Raw genomic sequence first — 20244 nt, forward strand, 5'->3', positions numbered from 1 at the left:
ATTTTAGAACTGGGAGTCAGGCCCCCTCAAGGTGAGCATGGAGGATGGGGGCAAGCTGCCTGTATGCTCCAGCCTCTCCTAGTGGGCAAATGTATTGTTTCTGGTGTGCCAGAGGCAGTTGTGGTCAGATCATTCCCTACAAGAAGTCCTAATCACAAAATTGCCTGATTGGAAGAGACCTTAAGATGATCAAGTCCAACCATAATCCAGCATCTCTCTCTGTGCAGCTCTTAGACCATGTGATAGAATCAGTCAGGGTTGGAAGGGACCACAAGGATCATCAAGGTTCCAACCCCCACTGCCATGGGCAGGGACACCCTACCCTAGATCAGGCTGGCCAGAGCCTCATCCAGCCTGGTCTTAAACACCTCCAGGGATGGGGCCTCAACCACTTCCCTGGGCAACCTGTTCCAGGCTCTCACCACTCTCATGCTGAACAACTTCCTCCTCATGTCCAGTCTGACTCTCCCCACCTTCAGCTTTGCTCCATTCCTCCCAGTCCTGTCACCACCTGATAGCCTAAAAAGTCCCTCCCCAGCTTTTTTGTAGCCCCTTCAGATACTGAAGGCCGCAAGAAGGTCACCTGGGAGCCTCCTCTTTTCCAGACTGAACAGCCCCAACTCCCTCAGTCTGTGTTCATAGGAGAGCTGCTGCAGCCCTCTGTGCATCTTCATGGCCCTTCTCTGGACACACTCCAGCATGTCCACATCCCTCTTGTAATAGTGGCTTCAGAACTGGATGCAGTACTCCAGGTGGGGTCTCACCAGAGTGGAGTAGAGGGGGAGAATCACCTGCCTCGACCTACTGGCCACGTTTCTCCTGATGCAGCCCAGGCTCTGGTTGGCTTTCTGGGCTTCAAGTGCGCACTGCTGGCTCCTGTTGAGCTTCTCGTCCAGCAGCACCCCCAAGTGTCTCTCCTCAGGGCTGCTCTCCAGACAGACTCTGCCCAGCTTGCATTTGTGCTTGGAATTGCCTCGACCCAGCTGAAGGACCTTGCACTTGCCATTAAGCTCTTCATCCAAACAGCTTTTAAACACCTAATGATGCTACTATATATATCCCTTATAGCTTAACTCTTTCAGACAGGTTTTTTTTTGCTACATGCCTCACATCCGCTTTCAGCACGGGTTTGCTCTCCAGCCCATGACTCATGGTTCCTCCTCCTAATCTGTCATGTTCTTCCTGAAAAAAAGGTTTAAAAACCTGCTAAAAATAAAAAGGCATCTCTCTAATGTCTTCCCTTTAGCTCTGGAAAAGGCAAAGGTATCAGTGAAAATAAAGCCATTGTGGCTGCTCTTTGGATGATAAAGTAAGGAGTTAGGCCCTGGAGAACTCCCTGAGTTGAGATGAAGAGTTCTGCTCCTGAGAGAATCATGTTCTTCCCAGCGACCCTGCAGCACCTTTGCAGGTGGATCCTGAGACAGTGAATCCAGTGATTGTCCAGCAGCTTTGTAGGGATAAGGTTTGGTCACCAGTGGCCAGCAGTGGCTCTTTGTAAGGATGGTTCCTCAGAATCTCCATCTAGGCTCCAACTCTTTCCATCCCCACAGCTTTCTAAACCCTCAGTAAATGCTTTTCTGTCCTCTTCTCCTGTCTTTTCCTCAGTAACATTTTCCATGCCAAGGCATTTGGTCTCTTGGGTGAAGAAACACCATCACTTGTCCCTGCTGGAGCAGAAGAAAGGGAACAGCTGCTCCTACTGCTCCTTTTAAAATCCCATTAAGGGCTGCATTTTAGCCCTTGGCTGTTGGTGGCTTCACAAAATGAAGGTTGTCCAAGACCCCTCCCAAAAGTCCCCCAGAATGCCTGTTCCAAGCAGAGATTTCTGATGGACCTTTCAAGGAGTTGCAGAGACAGAACGTATCCCCTAAGCCTTCTTTTGTCCAGGCTGAACAATCCCAGGTCTCTCAGCTGCTCCTCACCATTCCTGTTCTCCAGACCCTTCTCTGGCTTTGCTACCCTTGTCTGGATCTGCTCCAGCCCCTCAGTGTCCTTCTTGGAATGAGAGGCCCAAAACTAAACCCAGAAGTCAAGATGTGGCCTCACCAGTGGCAAGTCCAGGGGAACAATCCCTGCCCTGGTTCTGCTGACCACACTCTTCCTAATCCAGGCAAGAATGCTGGTGGCCTTCTTGGCCATCTGGGCACACTGCTGGCTCATCATCGGCTGCTGTTGGCCAACCCTGCTTCTGCCCAGGTCCTTCCTCACCAGACAGTTCAGAGTCACTCTGTTCCCAGGCTGGAACATTGAGGAGGTTGTTGTCACCCAAGTGCAGGACCCAGCACTCAGCCTTGTTGAACCTCATCCCGTTTCCCTCAGCCCATCAATCCAGCCTGGCCAGATCCCTTTGCAGATATTTCTACCTTCCAGGATACCAACACTGTCACCCATCATGGTGTCACCTGCAAACTTCTTCACTGTGAGGGCACTGGAAGCTTGGAGCAGGCTGTCCAGAGAGGTTGTGGAGTCTACTTCTCTGGAGACCCTCAAGGCCCACCTGGATGTGTGCCTGTGTGGCATGCCCTGCTTGATCCTGCTTTGGCAGAGAGGTTGGACTTGAAAATATTTAGAGGTTACTTCCACCCCTACCATGCTATGGTTCTATGAGTCCCCTCATGCAGGCTATTGATAAAGACCCCAGCATGCCTCGTGCAGGAGAAACCTAGCACAGTGCTTCTCCCCACACCTGCACTCCTGACGATCCACCACCAGTAATGGTACCTGCGTTAGCACTGTTTCCCAAGGAGCAGGCAGAGCAGAGGTGTAGCTGGCAGATCTTTATTTGGCTTCAGAAGCAGGCAGCCAGATGCTAGCATGAAGTGGAAGCCAAATGCTTCCTTCAGGCTCCATCTACTGACAGCAGCTCCTGCTGGCACCTGTCTGACTGGACAGGCTAACAGCTTTGACCAGGGCTTGGCTGCTTTCCACAAGGGTTTCTTTTATTTTTAATTTGCTGATCTCAGGAGCTTTTCCTAAACAAATTCAGTAGCTTCCCTGTTTATTCCCAAGGCTATGTACATGCAGAGCTGTCTCCTTGGCTGTGTCGCTCCCTCCAGCTTCAGTCAAAGCTGTCTGTGTCTTCCTTCACGTTTGCAACCAGCTGCTTGGAGAAGGGGCAAAGGAAGTGGCTGGTCATGGCAGCAGCTTCCCTGGCCTCACTGTCTGACTGGCTGTTGGAGGGGGGGAAAAGAGAGAGAGGTTGTTATTCCTGGGGACAAGGACTGCAGAAGGGTGAAAGTCCAGAGAAGGGTAACGCAGCTGCTGAGAGGCCTGGAGCACAGCCCTGTGAGGACAGGCTGAGGGAGCTGGGGGCGTGCAGCCTGGAGGAGGCTCAGGGGTGACCTCATTGCAGCCTACAACTACCTGAAGGGAGGCTGTAGCCAGGTGGGGGTTGATCTCTTCTCCTAGGCAACCAGCAACAGAAGAAGGGGACACAGTCTCAAGTTGTGCTGGGGGAGGTCTAGGCTGGATGTTAGGAGGAAGTTGTTGGCAGAGAGAGTGATTGGCATTGGAATGGGCTGCCCAGGGAGGTGGTGGAGTTGCCATCCCTGGAGGTGTTCAGGAAAAGCCTGGATGAGGCACTTAGTGCCATGGTCTGGTTGATTGGCTAGGGCTGGATGATAGGTTGGACTGGATGAGCTTGGAGGTCTCTTCCAAGCTGGTTGATTCTATGATTCTCTGAAAGATAAGGCCACCTGGTGAAATTCAAAGATGATTTCAACAAGGGAATGTGTAGTGGAGACACTCAGATCGTGGCTGCCTGCAGCCAGGCACCCCACAGATGCACAGAGGACACTGCTGTTATCAACCCTGTTTATTCATTGAATCATGGGATGGTTTGGCTTGGAAGGGATCTTAAATATCTGCCAGTCCGAGCCTCTATGGGCAGGGAACATGGACAAGAGGTACTAAGGGCCAGCTTATGGCTCCAGATTTTTGTGATTTAATGGAGAGTCATCTCCTTGAAAGGTGCTGGACTGGGCCAGTGAAGGGCAATGAAGTTGGTGAAGAACCTGCAGAACAGGTCTGGTGAGGAGCAGTTGAGGGGCCTGGGGCTGCCCAGTCTGGAGAAAAGGAGGCTGAAGGGAGGTCTTCTGTCTCTCTGCAATTCCCTGAAAGGAGGCTAGAGCGAGGTGAGGATTGGGTTCTGCTCTCAAGGACCAAGTGACAGGACAAGAGCAAATGGCTTGAAATTGTGTGAGGGGAGACTTGGGTTGGACATGAGGAACAATTTCTTGCCCTTGAAGGTTGCCAGGTCCTGGCCCAGGCTGCAGAGGGCAGTGTTGGATCGTCCATGCCTGGAGAAACTGACAAATCATGAAGACATGGTGCTGGGGGACATGGTTTAGCAATGGACTAATTAGTGTTGGATTAAATGTTAGAATCAATGACCTTAAAGGTCTTTTCCAGCCTAAATGATTCTGTGGTTCTATGAAATTGATTGTTCACTAGGTAGAGACTGTGCCCAGATGTTGGGACAGCCCAGCACGACCTGCATGTTTGAATCAATAGCTGGATCAAGACAGGGTAGCAAACATTTTCTGTCTGAACTGCTAGATCAGATTTTGTTCTGAATGGGAATAACACTTGTTTCAGTCCAGGGTGACAATTCCCTGATTAGAGAAAGGTATCATTTTGTTTCCCTGGGATCTGTCATCTGAAATGAGTGGTTCTTCTGTGACTGGGATTCTCAGTGCCAGCTTTGCTTCAGGTAAGGCAAACTTGAGTGCCAGATGGGCTTGGCATGTAGGAATAGAGATTACCATGGCTGCAGGCAGAGAAATCAATGGAGGTTGCTCAGGGCCACAAACACCTCACATCTAGGCTAAAGCATTTGCTTCTCTAGCTCTGACAACCACCCCTGGGAGTGTGGCTGTTGGCAGGGTACAGGAGGTACAAAAGTGTGTGATGGAGGGCTGCAGTTCAGTGGTGACATTCCCAGAGACATGCTGGAGGGAATCATAGAGTGATAGAGTCATAGAATCATTTGGGTTGGAAAAGCCCTCTGAGATCACCCAGGCCAACTCTCAGCCCAACGCCACCATGGCCACTAAACTATGTCCCCAAGTGCCATGTTCACACATTTCTTGAACACCTCCAGGGATGGTGACTCCATCACCTCCCTGAGCAGTCTGTTCCAGTGCCTGACCACTCTTGCAGCAAAGAAATTGTTCCTCATCTCGAAACTAAACCTCCCCTGGCACAATTTCTGGACATTTCCTCTCATTCTATCACCTGATTCTAGGGAGAAAAACCCAGCCCCCACCTGGGGGCAGAGAGCCAGGTGGTCTTCCCTCAGTCTTCTTTTCTCCAGGTCGAGCAACCCCAGTTGCCCTAGCTGCTCCTCAACAGACCCTTCCCCAGCTTTTTTGCCCTTTGCTGGACCTGCTCCAGCCCCTCAATGTCCCACCCTCAAGCAAATCAACACCTCCTACTCAGTTTAGTCTTATCTGCAAACTGAGTGAAGATTCCTCGATTCCCTCATGCAGATCATTGATAAAGATGTTAAAGAGAGCTGATCTCAGTGCTGAGTCCTGGGGATCACCACTAGTGACCAATCACCACCTGGATTTAGCACAAGGGATTTTAAAATCGGGACAGTTCTACAAACCTACCTTTCCCCTTTGTGAGGGTGGCTATCAACCCTTCTGATCTGAACTCTGTGCTTGGGGCAAAACCTGGGCATTTACAAGTAATTAAGAGTCCTCTTTAGGCTTCAGTACTCTGGTGAGCAGGGCCATTGAAGTGACAAGTCTGTCCCACCCACCTGGTGTTTAGAAAGCTCTGGTACAACCACAGCAAGCAAAGCTCCTCGTGGCTGTTTTCTTCCTCTCTCCCTTGCACATCTGTGTTGACTGGGTCTGGAGAGCTGGTTTAGATAAAGAAAAGTAATAATGATTAACTCTTCTTGATGCACCACAGGATGCTGTTGGCCTTCTCTGGCCACAGGGGCATATTGCTGCCTCACAGTCATCCTGTTGTCCACCAGGACTCCTAAGTCCTTTTCCTCAGCGCTGCTCTCCAACAGATCAGTCCCCAACCTGTACTGATGCATGGGGTTGTTCTTCCCAAGATGCTGGGACCCTGCACTTGCTCTTCTTGAATTTCATTGGATTTCTTCCTGCCCAGCTCTCCAGCCTGTCCAGGTCATGCTGGATGGCAGCACAGCCTATTTTTTTTCTGGTTTGTGTCCTAAGGACCAAGCCTGACATGGAGGAGCATTGGATAATGTTGCTTTATACTCAGAAACAGCCTTGGAGAGAAGGTTTGGCTGTGACAGGCAGAGTGGGCTGATGAGATACCTCTGCTCTTGCACAGCAGCTGCAGAAGCAGCCCAGGGACAGGAGACAAAGCCCCAACCCACTTGCAGTTGTCTTTTTCCCAACCAGTGTCTATGCCACCCCCCTTTCCTCAGAGCCCTGCCCTCCCCAGGCAGCAAAGCTGTCACCTGCGCTTGCGGCCCATCAGGTTTTGGATGAACTTCTGAACCTGAGCATTTCCTCTCATCTTGCTGTACTCGCTGGTGAACAGCCCATCCGAGTGCCTCTGGGACCTGTGTCAGCAGAAACACGGAACAGGAGCAATGCAGCTGCTCTCCCAGCCATCAGAAAGGGGACGGAGCACAAGGCACTAAAGTTTCTCTCTTCCCAACATTAAGGACCTCTGCATCCCTGCTCTTCTCTGCCTCACAGGCTCACAGGATGTCAGGGGTTGGAGAGGACCCAAAGAGATCATCGAGTCCACCTCCCCCTGCCACAGCAGGGCCATACAATCTAGCGCAGGTTACAGAGGAACACCTCCAGACAGGCCTTGAAAGGCTCCAGAGAAAGAGACTCACAATCTCTCTGGTGAGCCTGTTCCAGTGCTCTGTGTCCCTTACAGTAAAGAAGTTTCCTCTTGTGTTGAGCTGGAACCTCCTGTGCTCCAGCTTCCATCCATTGCTCCTTCTCCTATCCCAGAGAGCAAGCGAGCAGAGCCTGTCCCCAGCTCGACTCTCCCAGACCCCCAGCCCTCAGGTAGTTATAAACGTTTAAATCCCCTCTCAGTCTTCTCTTCTCCAGACTAAACAGCCCCAGGTCCCTCAGCCTCTCCTCATCAAGCAGTGCTCCAGTCCTCTCATCATCCTTGTAGCCCTCTGCTGAACCTTCTCCAGCAGATCCCATCTCCTGTGAAAGACTCCCATGCCCCAGCAGGGGGCTTGGCTGGTCCTTACCTTTCCTTGAGGCCCACCAGATTCTTGACCAGCTGCCGCATGTAGGCATTGCCATTCATCTTGCTGAGCTCACTGTGGAAGAGCCCATCAGCATGCCTCTCAGTCCTGGCAGGTTAGAAGGCATAGGTTGTGTAGAACAGAGAAGAACAAGCATTTCAAACTGCTCTCCCCAAGGAAAGAGGGTCTCAAAGAAAGATGGGCAAGAATTTGTGCCGCCTTTAAGTTATGTTCTCATGGGACTAAGCTATCTGAAACAGAAGCTTCCACCTCGGTCAGGCTCTGTAAGAACTTCCTAGGAAAACAGACTCAAAAGTGTTTTTTTTTTTTACTGTAGTTTGATCTGTTTGGGGACCTCATTTTTCCTCTGAATTAAGTCACAGAATCATAGAATGGTAGAGGTTGGATGGGACCTCTGGAGATCAAGTCCAACTCCCCCCACCAAAGCAGGATCACCTAGGGCAGGCCACACAGGAAGGCAACCAGATGGGTTTTGAAAGTGTCCAGAGAAGAGGACTCCATAGCCTCTCTGAGCAGCCTGCTCCAGCACCCACATAACAAAGAAGTTTCTCCTCATGTTCAGCTAGAACTCCCTGTGTCTCATTTTGTGTCCTTTGCCCCTTGTCCTTCTGCAAGACACCACTGACAGCATTGTGGCCCCTTCTTCTCGACTCCCATACTTTGGATGTTTATGAACATTAATCACATCCCCTCTCAAGCTGCTCTTCTCCAGCCTAAAAAGGATCCAGTTCTCCCAGCCTTTCCTCCTCACAGGGATACTCCAATCCCCTCAGCCTCTTCTGGGCATCTTTGAAGTCTTCACTGGACTCTCTCCTTCAGTTCCTTGTCCCTCTTAAACTGGGGAGCTCAGAACTGGAAACAATACTGCAGCTGTGGTCTCACCAGTGAAGAGTAGAAGGGGGACAGGAACCTCCCTTGGCCAAGTCAAATCAATGTTTCTACTCTTAAGCAAAAATTAAAATGAAAATAAAACAAATACTTGAAACATTTGCAGTAATTTAACTACATCAGTTTAAGGAAGAAAAAACAACTACAGTCTAGCAGCTACAAGTTGTGGAAGGAAAACAAAAGGCTCTTTGAGCATAGAAGCATAGGGAAAAAGGCAGCAGAAGCATGAGAACTTACCTCTCCTGGGTTGGGAGAGATGCTGAGAAGTGTGGCAGGACAATCATGGGAATGATCAGCCTCCACAGAGCAGTCATCAAGGAAGGCATTTTCTCTCCTGAATTAAAGCACAACATTTGATGAGCAGCAGAACAAAATGCTCCTGGCCTTTGCCTGGTACAGTTCAGATGTCACTCATTGCATATGGCTGTATAGAGAACAGCACTACAGATAGAGCAGGAAGGAATTGCTGGTGAGACTACGTCTGGAACACTGTGGCCACTTCTGGGTTCCCATGTCAGGAGGGTCAGGGATATTGCTAGAGAGTGTCCAAGAGAGGCTATGAGGATGAATAAGAAACTGGAACACCTTTCTGGTGAGGAAAGGCTGAGAGACCTGGGACTGCTTAGCCTGGAGAAGCAAAGAGAAAGAGAGGATCTCATTAATCACTGAATCAGTCAGGGTTGGAAGGGACCACAAGGATCATCTACCTCCAACTTCCCTGCCATGGGCAGGTACCCTTTGCACTAGATCAGGCTGTCTGCATCCTCATCCAGCCTGGCCTTAAACACCTCCAGGCATGGGGCTTCCACGACCTCCCTAGGCAACCTGTTCCAGGGTCTCACCACCCTCATGCTGAAGAACTTCTTCCTAACATCCAGTCTGAATCTGCCCATTTCTATCTGAAGGGTGGGTGTCAAGAGGAAGGGGGCAGGCTCTTTTCTGTAGTGTCCTAGGATACCACAAGGCACAGTGGGCACAAACTGGAACGTGAGAGGTTCTGTCTGAGCAGAGGAGAAACTTCTTTGGTGTGAGGGTGCTGGAGCCCTGTAGCAGGCTGTGCAGAGAGGCTGTGGAGTCTTATTCTCAGAGGCTTTCAAGACCCATCTGGATGCATTCCTGTGGGACCTGCCCTAGGTGGTCCTGCTTTGACAGGGGCATTGGACTCGATGATCTCCAGAGGGCACTTCCAACCTCTACCAGTCTATAAATTCCAGGCAGCAAGGAGAATATTTCTTCAAAGTACAAAAGATGAACAACTCAAATCGTTCATGTGCCTGTCAGTTGGAAGTTGTTTGTAGTTGTTATCCCATCACCACCACCACTGTGCAGTCCCAGAGCACAGGACTGAGATGAGGTTTGTGCTGCAGTGCTGCCTCTGAGTCAGTTGAAAACCCCTTGAATATGCAAGGAGGTACCATGTGAGTCAATCCACCAGCAGCACAAAGTCATGGAATGAACATACCCTATTCTGTTCCATGCCTTGAAGAGCTGAGCCTTCAGGGAGAGGATTTAAAGCACTCATAAAACCATCCCCTATGGACAGCTGTTAGTAGAGCTAGAGCATGCCCAGGAGAAAGAAAGAAATTTGGGGTTTTGCTGTGTTGTTTTTTTCCACAATGTACCTAACAAAAGTGCATCTACACACAGGAGAAGGGAAGGGATTTTGTGTGTGCTGCCTTCTCCCTGTCCCCTAGTCTTTAGGGAAAGAAAAAAGAGAAACAAGGCATGTTTTTTTGATGCAGCAAAACCTCATCTGTTGTTTTCTTAGGGAGATAAAAAGAGGAAAAGCATATTTGGTCTCTCACAAGCCACTGCTTCTTTCCCCCTTTTATTTCCAGTCTCTCTTTGCATCTCTGTGCCTGCTGAGGTGTGTGTGGCTGCCTTTGGGAGAGGGTGATCCAAGGATCACACAGGAGCTATATCTGTCATTTATCCAGCATCTGCCTTCCTGTACCTTCTCCCAAGCAAAAAGTGACAGGGCAAGAGGAAATGGCCTCAGGTTGCACCAGAGGAGGTTTGGGTTGGACCCTTCTTCACTGAAAGGGTTCTCAAAGGCTGAAACAGGCTGCCCAGAGAGGTGGTTGAATCCCCATCCCTGGAGGTGTTCCAAAGCCACAGCCCTGTGGTGCTGAGGGACATGGTTTAGGCCCAGACATGGTAGAGTTAGAGAACAGTTGGATTCCATGATCTTTAGGGTCTTTTCCAACCAAAATGGTTCTCTGCTTCTTCCTGCATAGAAGCAAACCTTATCTTCTTAGTCACTGTCCTGGAAACTCTCAGATAATAGTTCCTAACCTAAAAGTGAGGTCCTCCTGCTTTGATTTTATTTTAGTCTGAAACCAGACAGTACAAAAACCATTAAAGGAGTGTGAGTTTGCTGAACGCTTTCCAGATGCCCTCCTGGAGCTGTTTGCTACCCTAGAGGTACTGCAAGATGAGAATAGGCAAGAGGAGGAAGGACAAGAGAGGAGATTTGTATGGAGAACTGTTTAAGCCACAGCACAAATATTTAACGGGGGCTGCAGGGCAGACAGGTGAGAGGTTTTGCATGACTAAGGAGCCAGAAGCTTCCTTTCACACACACTTCTGATGCTTTAATGTGGTGTTTTCCTGACTGGCTTGGCTTTGAGGGGGATGGGATAAGCAAAACAAGAAGGACATTGAAAAATCAATCCCTTATCAGAGTCCATACAAAATGGACTCCACAGTGCTGCTTCCCAGTACTGGGAAAGAGCTCAAAACAGCCACCATGCCCTGAGCACATCACTCTTCAGGGAAGGGAAACCTGGATCCTGAGTCTTTTGGTCCCTACAGTATGTGTCACACAGTGCCTTGACCTCTGGCCAGGATCTCACCCCAGCATTTGAGCCTTCCCTGTGGAAGGTCTGACACTTGTATTGGAGCTCCACATTTAAGAGCCCATTAAAAACCCATTGATAGCTCCAGAGTTTCCCCTCTTTTCAGAACCTTTCATGCTGCTAATCAAGTGACTCAGGTTGGGTTTTTTTCTCTCTTTCTGGACATACTTGCTTGCTGAAATTGCTAGGAGCAGTAATGGCTGTTGGGGAGCTTCTGCTCTGGATCAATAATGATGCCTTGCATTGGGTTTTTAATCAGTCAGAGCCCAGAGAGGAGGGAGATCTTCAGAGTCATCACAGCAGAGCTGTTTAACCTTCTTAAGACACTTCTGAGCTTTTATTTGCCCTCCCCAGTGATGCTTGCTTTATATAATGGCAAACTCCTTAGCTAGCTGGAACCTTTAGCTGAAAGGAGTGGGCACCAAGCCAAGCCAGAACCTGGGAACATCTCAGACCTCAGAAGCAGGCAAACATCAGATTGCACCCAAAAGACTTTGCTGAATCAAAGCTCCCATCACCCTGCAAGAACACTACATCTAGGAGAGCTTCCCAAGAGGCTGCTACACAGCCATTGCTCATCTGCCCATCTCTGATGCTCTACCTGAAACTAAAGGCCACACATCTCTGGACCAGTGCCTTTCCTCTAGGGGAATCACAGAATTTACCAGGTTGGAAAAGACCTTTGAGATAATTAAGTCCAACCTATCACCTAACACCTTCTAATTAACTAAACCATGACACTGAGTGCCTCATCCAGCCTCCTTTTAAACACCTTCAGGAATGGTGACTCTGCCACCTCCCTGGGCAGCCCATTCCAAAGCCAATCACTCTTTCTGTGAAGAACTTCCTCTTAACATCCAGTCTAAACCTGCCCTACATGTAGCTTGAGGTTGTGTCCTCTTGTTCTGTCACTGGTGCCTGCAGAAGAGGCCAACCCCCACCTGGCTACAATCTCCCTTCAGGTAGCTGTAGAGAGCAGTGAGGTCTGCCCTGAGCCTCCTCTTCTCCGTGCTGAACACCCCCAGCTCCCTCAGCTGCTCCTCACAAAGCTGTGCTCCAGCCCCCTCCCCAGCCTTGGTTCCCTTCTCTGGACATGTTCAGGCACCTCAACATCTTTCTTAAATGGAGGAGCAAGAAAGAAGGAAAAACCCACCTATTAGCAGCATTCAGGAGATGGCTGGACTCATGGCCATGGCAAAGCACCATGGAATTCACCACCCGCAAAGAGGAGAGCAGCCAGCCTGCCAAGCCTGCCCGTGTCAGCATAGCGGTACTCACCCAACCGTGCTCCCTCCAGGCTCTCCCCTGCCTCGCAGCTCACTGGCCCACTCCTCTCCACTGCCCCCTATAAATCTGCAGCCCTTATCAGAAGCAATTATTTGGGCAAAGATATGAATATGAGTACTCATGATTAATAGCAAATAATGCATCCAGGCTGGAATGTCCTTTTAATTAGCCCCCAGACCTGAGCAGGTCATTGGTAGCAGTTTGATGGACTGTGATTTCTGCTGAGGGGTGATAATTCCTCCTCCTGCCTATAATGACAGTTATTTGTTGGGCAAACATCCCTGTACCAATTGATTTATTATCATTGCCATCATTATCTCTTCTCCTGGCTTTAATTACCTCTTGATAGGAGCTTAATCTTCTGTTCTTTTTTTATTCCTGGCTTGGGTTTTGTTTGCAATTCCCAGGAATTCTGGGTGAATGTGTGCACCTGTGATTTGGTCACATTTTTAGGGCAAATATTGTCTGATCAGTAAGGACAAGGGCTGACTTTTGTGTAAGGGGACAATGCCTTTCAAGCTGTGGTTTCAGAGCCCTGCCTGGGTTAGCTCTGCTGAAGGAAGCACCTTGATACATACAGAGAAAACATCCTAAATATACTCCTGTCTTTGCTGGGGTTTGGGACTGGTTGCTCTCAAATACTGCTGCTAAAGATGGCATGGAGATGGAGAGAGAAAATAGGATCTTTTCAGTGGTGCCCAGTGACAGGACCAGGGCTAACAGGCACAAACTGCAGCATCAGAAGCTCCATCTAACTATGAGGAGAAACTTCTTTAATGTGAGGGTGGTGGAGCACTGGAACAGGCTGCCCAGAGAGGTGGTGGAGTCTTCATTGCTGGAGACATTCCAAACACACCTGGACATGTTCCTGTGTGATCTTCTCTAGGTGACCCTTCCTTGGCAGAGGAGCTTGGACTCAGTGATCTCCAAAGGTCCTTTCCAACCCCTACCATTCTGTGATTATGCCCTTTCTGTCCTATGAAGCCAGGCTCAGAGAGCTGGGGTTGCTCAGCCTTGAGAAGAAAAAGTTCTGGGGAGACCTTGGAGCAGCCTTCTGGTACCTGAAGGGGATCTGCTGGGGATGGACTGCTTCCAAGACCATGTGCCACTAGGACAAGGGGCAATGGCTTGAAAGTAGAATAGAGTAGATTCAGATTGGACATTAAAGTTCTTTACTATGAGAATGGTAGAACACTGGATCAGGTTGTCCAGGGAAGTGGTTAAGAAAGACAGGGATCTGCTGGAGAAGGTCCAGCAGAAGGGCTATGAAGATGATGAGGGGACTGGAGCACTGCCTGATGAGGAGAGGCTGAGGGACCTGGGGCTGTTTAGTCTGCAGAAGAGAAGACTGAGAGGAGATCTAATAAATGTTTACAAATATCTAAGGGCTGAGGATCAGGATGGGGGGAACAAGCTCTGCTCACTTGCTCCCTGTGACAGGATAAGGAGCAATGGATGGAAGCTGCAGCATAGGAGGTTCCAGCTCAACACAAGGCGAAACTTTCTTACTGTGAGAGTCACAGAGCACTGGAACAGACTCCCCAGAGAGGCTGTGGAGTCTCCTTCTCTGGAGCCTTTCAAGGCCTGTCTGGATGTGTTCCTGTGTGACCTGAGCTGGATTGTATGGTTCTGCTCTGGCAGAGGGGTTGGACTGGATGATGAATTTGGGTCCCTTCCAAGCCCTGCCATCCTGTGAGCCTGTGATCCCATCCCAGGAGACATTTACAGTCATACTTGATCGGATTCTGAGCAGCCAGATCTAGTTCAGGATACCCCTGCTGACTGTGTGGTTGTTGGACTAGATAATCTCTAGAGGTCCATTCCAACCCTGTGCATCCAGTGATTCCATTCTATCTTTCACACCTGTATTGGTTGTGACTGGCATCAGCTTGGGTTTGTGGTGCTGACAACCATCTACAGCTGAGAGAGGCTATGTAGGAACAAGGCAAGGAGCAAAAAAATTGTAACCAAAAGGCTAAACAACATAATAGGAGCTAAAAATGGCTGATATGATTTCCCCTGTCCACTGCAAACAGTCTCACTGGGCCTGAAATGTCCCCAAGCTCTTGGAGAACCTCAGTTCGCTGTGAGAATCTACCCGGGTCTAGGTAAGAGGCACACAGAAGAGGCTGCAGTGATGAGGTGGCCCCATGATGGCAGCAGAGCATGAATAACTGGAGAGGAAAACCTGGGGACTGGAGGAACATCAACCAAGGAACCTCATTTATCTACTTTGCCACAAAAATTTGGGTGGTCTTGCAGCCAGTGACAGAGAGTGGAAAGATGATGGGGTAGAAAACTCTGTGGCCGTGCCCAGCACCACTGCAACTATGTTGACAACCACAGGCTTGAGACTGAAGGCAGCTCCTGAGGCCCTGATGAAGAAATTCAGGATCATGCAAGGGAACTCAAAAAAGTTTTTGCAATCTGAAATTTATACCTGAGCAAATGGGACCCCAAACCAACCTGAAACGACACTGGATTCTCATAAGTAGCATTAGCATCGGGAGACATGATGAAAACAGGAGTGCTAAGCATCACCACTTAGCAATATCAACTGATTGGAGCTTTGTGAGTCTGCACCTTGCTTTTCCCGTTCTCCTTTTGTATGATATTCAAAGTGGGAGCAGAGATTCCCCATGCCTGCAGGCAGCAGGCACAATGCGTGATTGCATCACCCATTAATCACTGGGATCTAACTCATCATCTCCCTGCAGCATCGAGGCAGAGAAAAACTCTCAGAGTCATTGACTCTGAAGTGACAAAGGGAAAGGAAATCACTGTCCTCATCTGATCCATCCTCCTTGCGCAGCTCTCTGTAGCCCAAGATGCACAAATTCATCAGGGGGTTGTTGGGAGCATCCACTTCCAGCTTCTGCATTCTCTCCTACTTGGAACTTGCTTTTTCCTCAGCACAACAAAGATCTCAGTACAGGAGAGACATGGACCTGTTAGTCCCTGTCCATGGTGAGAGGGCTGGAAACCCTCTGCTGTGAAGCCAGGCTGGGAGAGCTGGGTTTGTGTAGCCTGGAGAGGAGAAGGCTCCAGGGAGACCTTCTGGTAGCCTTTCAGTGCTTAAAGAGACTGGGAAGAAAGCTGGGGACAGAGCAGGGCCTGTTGTGACAGGATGAGAGTTGACGGTTTGGAACTAGCAGAGTTTTAGATTGGTCCTCAGGAAGAAATTTTTGTCACTGAGGGTGGTGAGAGCCTGTCCCAAGTTGCCCAGAGAGGTGGGAGCTGCCCATGGCGTGGCAGTTTATTGAGGTCAGACGGTGCTAGGAGCTGCATGGCTAAATCCTTCCTGCGTAAAAGAAAAATACCCTTTAATCAGCTTACAGTGTGCAGGAACTTCTACCTCCCCCAGTCTTTTTTTCCTTCTGAGCATGTATGTGTGAGAGACCATGTGTGTGGTGGAGATTGCCTCCTGCCTGCTTGCAGATGAGCCTTCCCCACCCTGAGCAGCTGACTGTGGCCCTCTATCAAGAGCAGGTGGAAGTCATTCTTTTGTATCACCTCCAGGTGGGATCCTAATTGGAATAAGGGGATTGGAGGCTTTAGCCTTCTAAATGCTCCTTTCTGGCACAGGATGATTTTGGGAGGGGCTTTTAATCTTTGCCACCTGATTTTGTAATTTGAGCTCCAAAAGGGAAGGTTGGGATGGGAGGAAGGAGCAAGCAGGGGCAGCTGTAGGTGGGTTTGGGAGAGAAAGGGGGAAGATAAAAAACCCACAGTCCTGTATGGCTGTGGGACCTCAGAAAAACACCTCCCCCAGGGTGGACTCATTATTCCCAGACCCTGAAGAGAGTAGGCAGCAAACACAGAATCGTGTAAGCTGGTCTAGATCAAGTTGCCCAGTGTCATGTCCAGGTGGATTTTGGGCCTCCAGAGAAGGAAACTCCATGGTATGGGGTAGACAACACATGGAAAAGACAACAGTCAGTGGGAACAAGTTACTGCTGGGGAGATTCCAACTGGACACCAGAAGAACATTTTCCCCTCGTGAGAACTGTTAGACATTGGAATCATCTCTCAAGGGATGTGGTGAATTCCCCTCCACTGGACATTTGCAAGACCCAGCTGGACAAGGTGCTGGGACACTTTATTTCAACTAGAAAGGCTGAACCAGATGATCCTTGAGGTCCCTTCCAACCTGACCTCCTGTGATTTGACCAATACATACCACTGCAGGGACACAATGGGACAGGACTGAGTGGCTTTCTCCCCAGGAATGCTCTTGGCCATCTTTGCCTTCTCAACCCAGCAATGTTTTGTGCTCAGTTGGACCTTGTACCTCTACATAGAGGAGCTCCAAGTGCCATCTCTCCACAGCAGAGCCATGCACCAGTGCTCCCCATGCGTCTGGCCTTATCACAGCTCTAATTGGCATCAGCGTCCGTAATCTCAGCCTCCAGCTGTTTGCTGTGTCTGGGGAAGAGCAGAGAGCACTTGAGGGAATTAATTTGAATTAGAAGGATGACAAGCTCTGTGTCATGCCTGCCAGACAGCATTGGCCCAGCTGTTCCAGGTGTGCAGTGCCAGCAATGAGCACTGCAGCCCAGCTGCTCAGGCTTCATTGTGGCTGCACCTCTCTTTGTCAGGGAGCTGAAAGGAATCATAGAATTGTTTGGGTTGGAAAGGCCTTCTAAGGCCAGGGAGTCCAATATCACCTTCAGACCACCATAGCCATTAAGCTGTGGCCCCAAGTGCCATGTCCACACCTTTCTTGAATATTTCCAGGGATGATGTCTTCCTCCTCCCTGGGCAGCCTGTTCCAGTGCCTGACCACTCTTGCACCAAAGAAATTGTTCCTCATGCCCAACCTAAACCTCCTCTGGCACAACGTCCTCTTGTTCTGGCAGCTGATACTAGAGAGAAGAGCCCATCCCCTACCTGGCTCCTGGCTCCTTTTGGGGAGGTGGAGAGTGCCACAGGTCTCTCCTCAGCCTCCTTTTCTCCAGTCTCAGTACTCTCAGGTCTCTCAGCTGCTCCTCACCATTCCTGTTCTCCAGACTCTTCCCAACTTCATTGCCCTTCTTTGGACCCACTCCAGCCCCTCAATGACCTTCTTGGAGTGAGAGGCCCAAAACTGAACCTAGGGTTTGAGGTCCTATCCTCACCAGTGCCCAGTCCTATTGGCCACACTCTTGCTGATCCAAGCCAGGATGCTGGTGGCCTTCTTGGCCACCTGGACAAACTGCTGGCTCATGATCAGCTACTGTTAGCTGCCATCCCCCAGGTCTTTTTCTGCCAGGCAACTTTCCAGGAGCTCTTCCCTCAGCCTGGAGTGTTCATTGGATTGTGGTGACCCAAGGATGCATCCCTCCAAGTGACTCAAAAGTGAAGATGAAGGTTTAGGGAGGTGCACTTGCAGGTGCTTGCTGCTCACAGCCATGCCCTTCCCTGCTTTTGCTGCTTTGCACTTCTCCTCCCTCCCCAGGAGGTGTTTCACAGCAAGTGGCTCTGAGCAGCTCACTGATATTTTAGAACCAGTGGGGGCTCTTGAAGAGTGTTAGTTCATTTGGCACAAACCCTTCTGTTTTACCAGGCCAGCTTTGCATGACACCAGTTATGTGGCTCTGTTTGAAACCAGGTATCCACAGAAAAATAACTTCAGGGTTTGACTCCAGGATAAGAGATGCAGCTTACAGGCATGGGGCAGAGTGGCTTGAGAGCTGCTTAGCAGTGAAGGACCTGAGGGTGTTAATTGATGGTTGGATGAAAATGAGCAACCAGTGTGCTCAGGTGGCCAGAGTGTTCTGGCTTGGGTCAGGAATAGTGTGGCCAGCAGGTTTAGGGATGTTATTGTCTCCCTGTACTTGGCACTGGTGAGGATAGACCTCAAATCCTGGGTTCATTCAAAGAATGACACTGAGGGGCCAGATCAAGTCTAAAGAAGAGCAACTATGCTGGTGAAGGGCCTTGAACACAAGTCCTGTGAGGAATGGCTGAGGAACCTGGGGTTGTCTGCAGAAGAGAAGGATGAGGAGAGGAGACCTCATTGCCCTCTACAATAGATAGAATTATCAGGACTGGAAGTGACCTCAGATTGTCTACTTCCAATCCCCCTGCCACAGGCAAGGACACCTCACACTAGATCAGGTTGCTCAGAGCCTGATCCAGCCTGGCCTTAAAGACCGCCAGGGATGGGGCTGCTACCACCGCCCTGACCTCCAAGGAGGCTGGAGCCAGGTGGGAGTTGGTCTCTTCTTACATGCAACAAGTGACAGGGCAAGAGGAAATAGCCTCAGGTTGTGCCAAGGGAGGTTCAGGTTGGATCTTAGGAAAAACTTCTTCCCAGAAGCAGTTCTCAAGCACTGGCCCAGGCTGCCCAGGGCAGTGGTGGAGTCCCCATCCCTGAAGGTGTTTGCTGACTGCATGAATATGGTGCTGAGGGACATGGTTTAGTGGTAGTGGCTTAGCAACAGTGGTGGGATTGTGAGCTCTAAGGGGGTAGTTGGACTTGCTGATCTCCAAGGTCTCTTCCAACCCCAATAGTTCTATGATCCTGTGGTAACAGAGACAGAAAAATCAGGCATTTCATAAAGTCAGAATCACAGAACTGTTTCAGCTGGAAAAGACCTCCAGGATCATTGTGTCCAGCCATTTCCACATTTGCTTGGTGGTTTCACCCCCACAGCTCATCCCCACTGTACAAATCCATGAGTTTCTGCATCTCACAGGGATTTATCAGAACTTGCCAGAATGTCCAAAGGTCCTTCAGCGTGTTCAGAAGTTGCTGCAGCCCTACTGGAGGGACTCTCAGAAAGCCTGGAATGCCAAGAGAGCTATGCCACCCTCACCCTTCTCTCCCAAAGGTTCACCCGAAAGGAAGGGTGCTGCTTCTGCCTCTTCTCTTGGAAATGCATTGTAGACAGATGAGACACCCAGGGAGAATCGCTCAGATCAGTATGTCAGATAAAAAGAACAAGATTGGCCTTAAAAGCTCTTGATTCTCCTGCCTTTGTTGTGAAGCAGGAGGCAGCCCCAGCCATCTCTGCCCGGCTATCAGGGAGCTATTCAACCCTTGAGTTTAAAGTTTGGCAGCAGCTTTTCTCCTCCTCTAGATAAGAACTCAGCACCTCACATGTGAAAAACAGCGGTGGTGAAGGTTCCACCTCTTGGGGGCAACTCTCAGATGTCTCGCTCTGTGATCTTCCTTCTCCCTTCAGGGAGTTGTAGAGGGTGATGAGGTCCTGACCTTCAGCCTCCTTTTCTCCAGATGAAACAATCCCAGGGCTCTCAGCCGTTCCTCCCAGGAATTGTGTGCAAGGCCCTTCACCAGCCTTGACTTCTCTGGACGTGCTCCACACCTCAATCTCTTTAGGCTTTAGGGAACAACTACCAGACTAGAGAAGCTGTGAGCAGGTGACAGAAATCACTGACAAGCTCACGTTGTCAGGACAGGTGGGCACAAGTATCAGAATCTACCAGGTCCATTTCAGTGCCTAATCACCCTTTTGTTGAGGAAGTGCTTCCTAATATCCAGCCTAAACCTCCCCTGGCACAGCTTCAGACCATACCTTCTTGTCCTGTCACTAACTGCCTGACCTCCACCTGGCTACAGCTTCCTTCTAGGTAGTTGTAGAGAGTGATAAGGTCCCCTCTAAGTTTCCTCTTCTCCAGGCTGAACACCTACAGCTCCCTCAGCCTCTCCTCATAAGACTTTCCCTCCAGTCCTCTCACCTTGTGTCCACCTGAGTCCAGCACAAACACTTCCTGAAGGAATGGAGAAAGGCAGAGCCAAAGGAGTGTGGTACTTATCCCAGCGCTGCTGGTTTGGAGAGCGAGCTGGTCCTACCCAGAGCAGAGGGAAGTGTCTCTCCTGAGCTTGGTCTTCTCACACCAAGTCAAGTGCATGTTTTATGACAGGTCAGCTGGAAGAGGAAGATGACCAAAGCTGGGTCAGCTGTAAAAGAGAGATGACAAATCCATGAGTATTGGGACAACATGAAGGTGACAATACTATGCTGGGGACGGGAG

At 49.8% G+C, this 20244-nt stretch overlaps 2 protein-coding genes across 3 annotated transcripts in view; one reads left to right on the plus strand and one right to left on the minus strand.

The window, feature by feature from the left end:
• Positions 1-20244, plus strand: part of DRD4 (dopamine receptor D4) — a 40721-nt gene that overhangs the window by 9415 nt on the left and 11062 nt on the right. For both annotated transcript variants that reach the window (XM_064163270.1, XM_064163271.1), the window contains one exon: positions 20134-20194. In XM_064163270.1, the coding sequence (XP_064019340.1) occupies positions 20184-20194 (11 nt within the window). In that variant the 5' untranslated portion in view covers positions 20134-20183. The remainder of the gene's footprint in view (positions 1-20133; positions 20195-20244) is intronic.
• Positions 2776-20167, minus strand: SCT (secretin). The gene is made up of 6 exons (XM_064163284.1): positions 19948-20167; positions 8357-8453; positions 7214-7318; positions 6449-6553; positions 5768-5869; positions 2776-3170 (listed from the first exon to the last, which is right to left on the minus strand). The coding sequence occupies exons 2-6, from the start codon at positions 8443-8445 to the stop codon at positions 3059-3061; spliced, it is 513 nt and encodes a 170-aa protein (XP_064019354.1). The 5' UTR covers positions 8446-8453; positions 19948-20167; the 3' UTR covers positions 2776-3058.

The sequence above is a fragment of the Pogoniulus pusillus genome, chromosome 24 (assembly GCF_015220805.1).
Source record: "Pogoniulus pusillus isolate bPogPus1 chromosome 24, bPogPus1.pri, whole genome shotgun sequence".
NCBI lineage: Eukaryota > Metazoa > Chordata > Aves > Piciformes > Lybiidae > Pogoniulus > Pogoniulus pusillus.